The 12437-nt window shown below is 34.0% G+C and overlaps 1 protein-coding gene across 2 annotated transcripts in view; it reads left to right on the top strand.

Moving 5' to 3' along the window:
• The window catches only part of LOC118733171 (protein mab-21), a 65191-nt gene extending 58258 nt beyond the window's left edge, over nt 1-6933 (top strand). For both annotated transcript variants that reach the window (XM_036462448.1, XM_036462447.1), the window contains exon 2: nt 5551-6933. In XM_036462448.1, the coding sequence (XP_036318341.1) occupies nt 5551-5900 (350 nt within the window). In that variant the 3' untranslated portion in view covers nt 5901-6933. The remainder of the gene's footprint in view (nt 1-5550) is intronic.
• The last annotated feature ends 5504 nt before the right edge of the window (nt 6934-12437 follow it).

Raw genomic sequence — 12437 nt, 5'->3', positions numbered from 1 at the left:
TTTGGAAAAATCTTAATTAAATTCATAACTTCCGATATTGTCTATTGATTTAAAAAAAACGATACCTAGTTTTACTCGGAATTGAACATTCTTTTTGAAGTAGTGACTGACAGAGACTATTTTCTTTTGAAATTTTGGAAAAAATGATGCCGAGTGGGAAAAATAATAAAAATTTGTGGTAACTTCAGACTTATTCCCAAAATTTTCCACACATTTACAATGCACTCACGAAATATATTAGTCCATTAAATAGTAAAAATATTCTTCTTTCCAAAGTCATATAAAGACTTAAAATCGGGTAAAAAATAAGACATCTAAAATGGTTTAGTGCGGGAAGTCATGTAGAAATGGTGTTTTAAGAATGAGTCAAGAATTTGAGGGTGTTACAAAAATTTTAAACGCAGTTTCGTGAATTGCTCGATCAGTCCCACGCTCTGTACTACATAGATCACTTAAAAAGTTCATGGTCAGTGTAACACCGTGCAATTTAAATTATTTTTTTTATTTAACGTATTATATTCGCCAATTTCATATGGAAGTAATAAGTTCAAATAAAAAATGTTTAATGTCTCTTATGGCAATCATTCTCGGAGATCGAGGAAAATATTCTCCCATAGCGGTATAAATATTGCCTTTCAATAAAAATCTTCAGTGTTAGATGCACGATAATAAGCCCGGTATTTGGTATATTCGCTGTACGAGGAAGGACAATGTCAAAATCCAATTCCGACACTCACATATTGAGAAGATTTGACTATTTATCTTAATATTTTTTAATTTTAATTATTTGTTAGATATGATTTTTTTGAATTGATATCATATCCTCAAAAATAGGTTCAGCTTTAAGCCTTCTTAAACTTCCTTAGTTTGAAACGCATAGGGCCATTTTACCAGTCACTAGTTAACTACTAGGAAAACAGCTGTTTTTAACTCTTGGTTAACTAATGGATGTACATTAATTAACTGCAGTCAACCATTAGTCAAATGAAAAATGGTGGTTTAACATTAGCATATTAGTTAACTAATGACTATGAAAATGGCCCATAATGTCATATTTAATTTATCGTATCAATTTATTTTAATTAAATTTTTCGAACATGTGGCAACCCTCCTGGCTGATATTCTTGTTAAACCTCTTTCTTATGACACCCATAATTCAATATTTACCTTATCTTACCAATTTACTTAAACTCAAATTTTTTTTCGCATTTCGAACAAACGACATTTCTTTCAAAATTTTTGTAACCTTCGCCTTTTGTGAGGTCGGTTTAAAAATACCAAACATTAATAGTTTACAATTATTTCCAAAAAATATGAAATTTCCATTCTCTCCAAAGCGCCAACGCACTGTGGTTCAAAACTGGAATTAAGTGTTTAAAATTCACCGGAGCCTTCATTTTTCACTCAATTTGATTAATTTTTTTTTTATAAAAGCTAATAAAATTTGCAAGATACCAGTTGAGCCCGATTTTTGAATTTTTGTTTGTTTGTAATAAATTTTTTTAGTGCAAAATGCAGAAAAACTAGCAATTGAAAAGTTTTTAATAAAATTTCAAGTCATTTTTTTTTTACTTTTTTCCGTTTTTGGAGAATCCTACAATTGTTTTTAACTATGTAGTTTTTATTGTGTAACATTTATTAACTGGAACAGGGGAATCAAGTTTCAAAACAAAATAAAATTTCAAAAATCGGACTCAACTAGTCTCTTGCAAATTTTATTTGCTTTCATTTAAATCTAACTGAGTGAGAAATAAAGGCTCCAGGGAATCGTGAACACGAAATGCTAATTTTGAACCACTGTGCAACGGTAATTGATTACATATTTACTTAGAGTAGACATGCGTACTTACATAGCTCAATTGTCAAGAATCTCTGGAAATTCCAACAGAGCTTTTAAGTGTGCAAAGACTGCATATTATGACGTATGTATGTCACTAATCATTAACAAATGACTAATTTATGGCCAATAATAAAATGTTTGTGTTTTTTTTTTGCTTTAAGTTCAACATGCAATTATCGCTTCCTAAGCACAGCCAAGTGACTAGAAAATAAACCAAGTAAATATATTTATTTATTATTTAGAAAACAAATCTGGGTCTACCATAATAAATATTTATGTACATAGTTAAGCTTGCATGTATGTATGTATGTATGTGGTATCGATCAAGAACTTTAATAGTTATTTGCTGCTGGTAGGCAAACAAGCCGTAAAATACACAGCGCGCGTTACATGAAAAATCCGCTCGTAAAACTGTCAGCCGGCAGAACATATTAATACTCGTTTGACGGCGATAAGCGATTGCAAAGAAGCCACTAGGTACATACATATATATTTACCTTCAAAGCGCCATGAAGTGCCATGGTATATTTGTCGTTTTACCGTCGGTAGTGCCTCGGAAAGAGATGTGAGTGTATGAAATGGAAACTGAAAGTGCTATTTGTAGCGCAGTGAACATATTTTTTATGATTATTATGCGCTAAATATCAGATACGCGGATCTCTTGAACTTCGATCAAATCACGTTATAATTTGTTTGGGTTTTTACGCCGGGTGATTGTGGTGAATAGGAACTAGGCATTATCTGTATGGTCGGGGGGGAACATGCAGCGGTTATACGAGGTTCGATCGATAAGTACTTATGTACATATCGCACGTTTAATAATATAGATAATTATTAAAAAATTTTTTTTTTTTGTGGAAAAACGAAATTAAAGTTTGATTAACTCATGCAGTTGATATACAAAAAAAAACAAAACAAACAGATTGAAAGCCACATATCTTCGATATCTCCGCTTTTTATCGAAATTGAAATTTTAGTGTACCCAAGCGAGAATACATAGAATAAGAAAAATTTCGCAACGAAGAGGGCATCGATTTTGTCGAGAAGCCATTCGTATCTGTTTACATAGGACTGTTTCTAAAAATAGTATTTGGCATTCTTATCTGTTTACTAGCCTTGATTTCTTGTTAGACCAAAGCCAAGTAAGTTATCTTTTCACACTGCACTTTTGCATTCATGATCGAAAAAGCTCTTTCGACAAATACACTTTCGCACGGAGTGCAGAAGAGGTTGGCTATTATTTTTTTGAACTTTAACCGTTAGGCATAAACACAAAAATTTTCATGTATTCGTCAAATAAATTTAGCTACTTCCTTGCTTAGATTATCGAAAATAATATTTAAGATATTATCTTTCACGTTAAGCACATTTGCAAATCTCTTTAACTTTATCGATAGTACAAAATCCAGAATTTAAAGATAACACTTCTAAACATTGATACCCATATTTTAATAATTCGTGCAGGTGGCAACCCTCTCCAAAGTTATTTCAAAATAAATCGATTAGGATCCCTTTGTTTGGCATCCACCTTCCTGTAATATTTTATTTAACCTGTGAGTTAATAGATTTAACTTTTTAAATAGGTGGCAACCCTCTTCCAACATCCAAAAAATATACTTAGTGTTCAAGCTAGAGATTTCTAACACTTTCGTTTGACATCCATATTTTGATATTTCATATAACTTGTGTATACCTAAGTTAAGTAAATTCGACATTTCAAGCAGATGGCAACCCTCTTCAAAATATTTCCAAAACGCCTTTCGTTTGCCACCCATATAGTTATACGTATTTCTCTTACCTAATTCCCTTAATTCAAATTGAATTTGATCTTTTAAACAGGTGGCAACCCTCCCATTGTTAAATTAAAAAATTTATGATTTTTTTTTAAATAACTTGAATATAATTTTTTAAAGGTGGAAACTATTTTCAAAAAGGTAAACCGGTATTGCACATCCGTAGTCCAAGCCATTGAAAAATCGAACGAATGATACGGATATGGTGTCTTTAATTATTAAATAAATTGAAAAAATAAAAGCAATTTGCACATCTACAGGCCAAGCCCCCAACCCATTTTTGAGAACCGAGCGAACGCTGCAGGTCTCATATCCCTTCGCAATTTATATACATATTTACATACGTAGATAGATTTTTTAACGAAAAAATAAAAATCAAGTATCATCTAATAATATCATTTGAAAGAAAAAAAAAAAAGTACCCGTAAATTATTAATTATATTTTTGAAAATGTTTGTTGCTTAAACTCGAAAAGTAAAAATCATTGTAGAATAGAGTAAGGCGTGCGAATACAAATATGTGAGTACATATAGTTAAAATTCTTTTACCACGCGTCGCGACGCTTGGAACTTAATGATGTTTTTTTTGGTTAAATAAAAAAAAAAATATTAAAATTGCATTGACCCTTAAAATGGGGTCAAACATCGAAATTTTGAATATTTTACCTGAAAATATCATTGTATGCTTTTAAACAAAATTTTTAATATAACTTTCGATTTTTGAGGCCACGAAAATGTATTGCTTGACAAAAGAACAAAGAAAATATATGTTTTAAACTATTAAATTTTTTTTGAAGGCCACTTTAAAGGGGAGGGTATTTTTTTTACCAAAGACATTATTTTTCCTGATTTTTCCAACACTTAAATTTTACCGGCCTCAGGGCTGTACGGCGAACTTTTATTTCTGGTACGGTCTAATGTACATACTTATGCATCTGCGCGCATTTGACCAACGAACGCTTTAAAGCGTTATCTCATTGGGTTTCTTTTCTAATTTTTATGGAATATTCTGAGAAAAGAGTTTTTTTCTCTCAACACATGATTTGATTATAGTTACTAAAGTTTGTGTTGAGAGAAATATATTTAGCTGACTCCTTTCCAGAGTGGCCATAGTTTGAGGAGTAATCTTATTGAAATCATTCGAAATTTAGAAATTTTTGAATGGAGGCTATTTTTTCCTTCTATATAGTTAAAATCTAGGCAAATATGTTTGTTTGCACGTTCATATAATAAATTCAAGTCTATTTATGTTAGGGTAGTCCTTAAATGTAGGCAGCAAATTTTTACAACAGCTTTCTTAAGCCTCTACCCCTACGACGCGTCGATGCTATAGTCGAAGATATCGCATATAAATTTTGGTCCCGATTGGAGACGGTTAAGATGTGTCGCACAGGTGGCAAAGTTCCTCTATGGAGACTCAAAATATTATAATTATTTTTTTTTTTTCGTCTAATACCAAAAATGGGTGCTATTTTTGCGTATTAGATGAAAAAAATTAATTTTAGTATTAGATGAAAAAAATTAATTTTAGTATTAGATGAAAAAAAGAATTAATTTTAATTTTTTGAGATTCAAAATATTGTAATTATTTTTTTTTTCGTCTAATACCCAAAATCGGTGCTATTTTTGCGGATTAGAGGAAAAAAATTAATTTTAGTATTAGATTAGAATTAATCTTAATTTTCCATAGAGGAATTTGAGCTTTGCCCCCTGTACGACACGCCTTAACCGTCTGCAACCGGGACCAAAATTTGATATCTATGATAGTGGTGTTACCGATTGAAGGGGTTAGACTGAAAAAATCGTTCATTTGATTTTTATGGACCACCCCAATATACATACATATATACGTTTTTACATACATACATAATATAAAATTTTATAAAATCAACTAAATTATTCTACTTTGTCATTACAGGTGCCAGTCGACGACGTTGCTTAAGTATTCTAAAGACCCTTCGCGATCGCCATTTAGATTTGCCCGGCAACCCAGTGACATCGTATCACCTTAAGACATTATTGTTGTACGAGTGTGAGAAACATCCGCGTGAAATGGAATGGGAAGAGAATTGTATTGCTGATCGCATTAACGGCATATTCTTGCAATTGATTTCCTGCTTGCAATGCCGTCGGTGTCCACATTATTTCCTGCCGAATATGGACCTCTTCAAGGGCAAATCGCCAGGGGCGCTGGAAAATGCGGCGAAGCAAGTGTGGCGTTTAACGCGAATTATGCTCACCAATGCGCGTTGTTTGGAAGAATTATAAGATTTTCCTGATTTAATTTATTTAATTTACATTTAAGCGAAGCAACTTACTTATAAATATTTAGGTACTTTTAATTTAGCTTATATTAATGAATATGCAAAGTGGCTGACTAAAATGGAAAACAGCATAAAAACTAGATAAGTTTCTATTTTAGTTCTTACGTAATTAAAGCATGAAAATTCTGGAAAATAAATTCAATTCTTAAGTTTTATATTTATGTGTTTGTATATACTGTTAGTGTACCTACCAGTGAATATTTAGTCCTTTTAGTATATAACTATATTCTTTTTTTATGTTTTTAAGTGCAACGAAGAAAGTGCCTCCGTGGCACGACGAAAACAACGCAAATGCATTTAGCGCTTAAAGTAAGAGTAGCTTATGTATAAATATTTAAATCAAAAATTAATTATCCTTCTTGTGGGGTGCTTACTATTACTACATGTATACGGTTACAAAAGTTACATACGCTCTTAATAGGCAATCCTGTTTATTTATTAAGTGTACTTTATAATGTTTTATTATCTATATAAAATAAAATTTGAGGGCCTTGCTGCTATTTTGCACTTTACTTTGTTAACATTCACTTTATTGTAGGTACTATTCTTTGTGGTATAACTATTTAAACATAATTATTAAGGCGGTCCTTAAAGTATCAAAATCATGGGGCAGCCCCTTATTTTCCTCTACGTTCAAAATAAAGACATCCACGAGGATAAAAAAAAAAATTTTATTTTATTTTATCGAAAAATTCTACCAAATTTTGATTTAACCAGCTATAACTTCGGTTAAGAGTATTATCTATGAGTATATGTCAAATTTATCAGATTTCAAGTCAAAATTGGGCCGTATTTTTGAAATTAAAAAATTGTTTTTCATTCTCTTTATTTTGTGCGTGGAACAAAATGAAGGGGCGCTTGCCCTGTACAAAATTTAGATGTTTATATTTTCAAAACCAACATAATACTTTAAAAGTTTGTTTGTTTATTTATTATATCTGTAGTAGTTATAATCCAATTATATGCGTGTATGTAAACATCAAAAAAAGAAAACAAAAATCAAAGGATAATAAAATTATTTTAAATTATTAGTATTCAAAAAAACGAGTATCTATGTGTTTATGAAACATGAAAAAAAACTGCCTAATACCAAGCTAAAATACTTTTTTGTTAGCCCTCTACTAGCGTGCTATGGTTTAATAATAAACCTAGGATTTTGAGAGAGGGCCAAAGTCCACAAAAGCATATTCCGCAGAGTCCGGTACAAATAACTTCGCTGTTAAGTACCTCCATAGGGTTGGGCGTTGCAACGGGGACTGGTGGATTTTGTTAAGCACCTTCTCGAAAAGAGAAGTTTTCTTTTAGAACGGAGGGATGAGGGATGACTAAGCATATGACCAGTGCCTTACTCAAGGGGGCCTTCCCTCTGTTATATTTTACCTTTGTGCACTTAAAGACGAATTTTAGCCAAAACACTTAATTTTGTAGGCAGATTTTTTAGTTGTAATATATCATCTTGGGAACTCTTCTGCGAAGCGTGGAAGGTAGGTAGCCAGGAAGGTTCGGGATGTAGGCGAGTCCTCTATCGGAATTCCGTTCCCTTGGGATACATCAAGGACGAGAATGGAAACTGGACGCTTAGCAGTATCTTCGCATGCTCCTCAATGATCACTTCCCAAGTAACCTGGAGCCAGAAAAAACCCGTTTGTGGGATACGAGCCAGGGAACGAATCATTCAGATATTGTGAGTGAAGATCGCCTTTCAAACCCTTAAAGGTGCCGGGGACAGACCGCATAAAACCAGCTCAATTGCAGAAGTATGCGGAGGTGTCGTGCCGCTGATTGGTGCCTATCTTTGCGTGCTGTCTAGCTAGGGGTTTTGTCCCGGACCCTTGGAGTGTGGCCAGAATCTCTTTTATTCCTAAGGCGGGCAAGGTCTCGCACTTTTCACCAAAGGACTTCAGACCGATCAGTCTCTCCACGTTTCTTTTGATAAAAGCGTCTTAACTGTCGTTGTTAGTATTGAGCAGTCTTTATTGGAGAAGGAATTCACGGTTGTTGCCTTCCTTGATGTAAAGGGGGCTTTTAATAACGTCTTGCCCGAAGCTATCGTCAACTACCTAAATAAGCTAGAGCTCGAAGGCGACCCGCATGCTTTGCAACAGAACCGTTGCGTTAGAATGGAGGAGCGCTTCAATCCGAAGATATGTGAGTAGAGGTACCCCGCTGGGTGGAGTTCTTTCGTCGTTACTTTGGGTTGTGGTCGTTAAGGACCTTTTGATGGCTCTGGAGATAAGCGACTGCCGGATGTGAAGCCTAGCAAAACGGAGCTTATTATTTTTACTTGGAGGTATACGGTACCGAATTGCCGTCTTCCCTCAATGGGCGGTCTTCCACTAGTGCTCGCTGACAGGGGGATGTATCTGGGCTTGAACCTTGACAGCAAGCTTTCGGCATCGGATAACTATGATATTAAGCTCATTTGGGTTCCGCAGCATAGCGGAGTCGCGGGTAACTGCATGACCGATGAGCTGGCAAGACAGGGTACCCTTTAGGAATTGCCTCTTGTTAGCCGGTTGCATTTCATAAGACTAAAATGGTATGAGCTATAGTGTTCAAAAGTGTTCTAAAGAGTCAGATTAAAAAGTTTAAATTTTTATGAAAATCTGTTGAATTTTCCTAAATTTTATATCTATTTTGAAACTGTGATTTATATGGTATTGGTTAACGCTTATAGAAAAATAACAAACAAAACAAATTAGATCGCAAAACAGTATGAATACTTAAAAGAAATCAACATGTGGTCACTTGTTTGAGTCACTGTATATACTCGTAAGTTCCCTAACCATGCAAGCGATTTTGTGTTCACCGCAATGACAGCGCTGACATGTCCAACGCGGCCAACTGACTGGTGCATGACATGTTTGGCATATAAATTAAAGCCAACAAGTAATTTCGGCGACACTTAACAATGGCTATAAAGTTAAAAATTGATTATAAAAAGTTGATAGGCACATATCATGTGGGGGTGGTGCATTATCCATTTAGCCGTATGTGTGTGTGTGTGTTTTACATTATTGGGTTTTGTGTTATAAATTGTGGCGCATCACCAAAAAATCATGAAAATTTTGTCAATTACGCTCACGTTTGAAGAATTGCGAAAGTTAAACAACAAATTCGATATACATATGTATGTACCACCTCATTCAAACGGTTAATAATCAAGCGCTACACTACACATACTTGTGTTTATTAATTAAAATTTATTTGCGAATTTGTCAAAAGTTAAAAGAGAACTGTGCCGACAGTGATTAACGGCTGACGTGCATTGAGTCATAAACACGGTGCTCCGAATAAATTTCCTCAAACGAAACTGGATTTCAGTTACTTTTAAATCATTTCACTCAGGTTACACATACAACTCGATTTTGACTGCTTTTAGGATGTGCCAAGGTGGAAATTTTTATAACGATTAACTCCTCTTCGAGAAACGTTTCAAACTCGCAATAAACGTTAGATGCCTTAAAATATTTTAAAAATATGTATTTGATAACAAAAATGAAAATAAGGTCAAATCAAATCACAAAAAGACGCTTATTAATTTAATTGGTTTTTTTTTTTTTAATATGTGGCGTCTCACTTCGATGTGCTTCCAGCGCCGCAGGTGGTGAAAACACAACATCACATTAACACCGATGACAATGCAAGCAGGTGAACGAACGATGAACGAAAGCTCAAATTTTTTATTCTTTGTATTTTTAACTGTTTAAGACTTTCAATTTACATTGAACTTAGACAATAACAAATTGGCATTTTTATGATTCGCGAGACCCGAGATCATGTTTATGTTTTTATGAATTTTGTTATTGTTGACATGCACGCATAAACAAAAGATAAGTTACGGTTTGCATTGGATTATTTAGATAAAATGATATTCGAATACAATAAGATTAATTTTACTTTTGTGCAGATGTCAGAAATATTGACTGAAGTAATTTGATTGAATAGACTCTGCAGTATAATAATTTTGTGTATAATATGGTAGAGTTTATTGATCATTTGTACAAATGTATGTAAATTATGTAAATTTCAAATGCACAACTCTCAGAAAACCAAAATTATATTTAGAGTATAGTTGAGGGTCATGGAAACGGTTATAGCAATAATAACAATTAGTGAACCCACATGCCGTGAAAATGCCTTTTCAAAATCCTAAAAAAAAATATTCCAAATGGTAGACAGTATAAGTTAACTAAGTTTGACTTTTTGAAACAGGTAGCACTCCACAATAGGATTTTGATAGAGTGAGCTTTCAGATATCATGCATACATACACTGGCAATCAAAAGTGTTGTTTTTTGTGTTTCTTGGTGTTTTTTGTTAAATTTTTGCAATGTTTTTTAAGTAAAATTTTTTTATTTATTTTTTTTTATAAAAACATGGTTCAGGCTTTAATCAAACCCATGCATGTCAAACTTTCAAACTTTATACAGAACTTAGAAAAATTCAACGAATTTTCGTCTAAATTTTGGCGGATTTTAATCTGAATTTTTAGAAAAATTTTGAGTACGCAGATAGAACGCCTTTTAATTCTTGTGAAACCAAACAAAGTTTTAAGCGGCTAAAAAATCGCGTTGATTTTTAATGATTTTTTTATTGCTGACGGCTTTTTCAACATATAAAAGGGAATTTCTTGTAGAATAAAATGCGCATGACCGTTTGCAAACCAAATTAAACAAATTGAGAAAATATTTTCAACCCTATTCAGCTCGCATTTCAGGGTACTATTTTATATATATATAAGGAAAATTTGAAAGTTAGGGGGGGCTCGAGCACCCCCCTGCCCCTACCTGGCTACGCCCATGATCATGTAAGGCAATTGACACGTTCACCCCTTGAGTACCATGCCAAATAATGGTGTACAGCTTTAGTCACAACTAGCCTTTCTATAGCTTTGTTACAAATCAAATTGAAGGCTACCTGAATATCGATATGCCAGTTGACAAGATCCCTGTATGGACAGATCTCCAATACTAGCTCTGTTGCTTTACATACGAAATATTTGTTTGAATAAATATTGCACCTGACCATACAACCTGAAATTTAGCTTTAGCTATAGTAAGTATTAGTTAGTAAAGCAACAAAAGTTCTCTCCTCGAGTCTGATTTTCGACAGTCCCATACATGCACATGTGTATGCATGTGTGCATCTACATAAATACCCTGTGGGGAAAATCTCTAGTTCTGAACTGGGGCGCTTCTAGTACATTTAGACCCAGTACTGGTTCGCGATAAATCTCTTTTGCATGCAAGCAACTGGCGAATTTAACATGACGATGTCCTAGGAAGTGTCAATTGCCCCCCGCTGCATCCCTTTTTCGATAGTTCCGAACTAGTCCTAAATTCTATAGTTCCGAACCAGTTCTGAAATCGACAGGCGAAAGAAAAAAGTATTATGATTTTCAATCTTTTTGGTTCTTCCGTGTGTGCGATTTTAAGTTATTTTGGAAATGTGTTTTCAATTTTAAATTAAATTTGTTTGAATGATTGTAAGAAATGTACGTTTACATACCTTTAGCTGTAGCTGAGTTTGTAGAGGTGCTCGCTGTTATTTCTTAGATTCCAGACGGTCCCAAGATGTTGAAATGTTAACACAAATTTTGATTTTGTATTACCAAGCTATGAAAAAGCATCTGCGAAATGCAGAATAGAAGCGTATTTGAACGAAAAAGCCGCCGAACACATATCTATGTAAAGTAAACAAGCCCCCCGCTGCATCCCTTATTCGATAGCTCCGAATTAGTTCTAAATTCGACAAATAAGATCTAGTTCGTTCTGCATCCCTTTTTCTATAGTTCCGAACCATTTCTAAATTCGTCACTTTAGATATCGATTTCTAGTGAAAAAACTGAAATAAATTAGTTTTTTAAAAGTACCACTTTTCTCCGATTTTGGACTGGTGGGGATTTAGTTCATATCGGACTAGTTCCTTTTTGGCGATAAAGACCTAGTACGGAACTACAAATTTTATTCACTAGTCCGCAGTTTCCCTGCAGGGTATGTACGTAATGGAATACGTGATTCTCAGCTCATTAGTAACTGCTACAATTTAAATTACAGTCTTACAAATCAGATTATTAAAAAATAAATATGTAATTACAGCTCACAATTCGCTTTGATGGACATTACAACGCTGCTGCTTCAAATCAAATTGCATAGAACGAACGCTTGTTAACGAAACGAAAAAGAAAAACGTTAATACAAAAACAGCCGCCTCTGCCACTGCAATTAAATGCTTAAATGGCAAATCGTCTGGCCAAAGTGTGCAATAAATGTTAAAATTGCAAAGCCGCTCCTCCATTCATATCAGGCGCTTTGGCAAAGTGGCGCTTGTTGCTGGCATAATGCGCACTAACCAACTCAAATGGCTTCGTTTCAAACCATTAACTACGTACGTACTTCAACAAGCCAACGAAAGTGCAGCAATAGCAACAAAAACAACAACTAACCAGTCATTCATGCATCCATCCATCAGCATACCGA

This window comes from Rhagoletis pomonella, unplaced genomic scaffold (assembly GCF_013731165.1).
Source record: "Rhagoletis pomonella isolate Grant_MI unplaced genomic scaffold, Rhpom_1.0 Rhpom_scaffold_00002, whole genome shotgun sequence".
Classification (NCBI taxonomy): Eukaryota; Metazoa; Arthropoda; class Insecta; order Diptera; family Tephritidae; genus Rhagoletis; species Rhagoletis pomonella.
The sequence above is the reverse complement of the archived record's forward strand: the minus strand, read 5'-3'. Positions and strand labels throughout refer to the sequence as shown.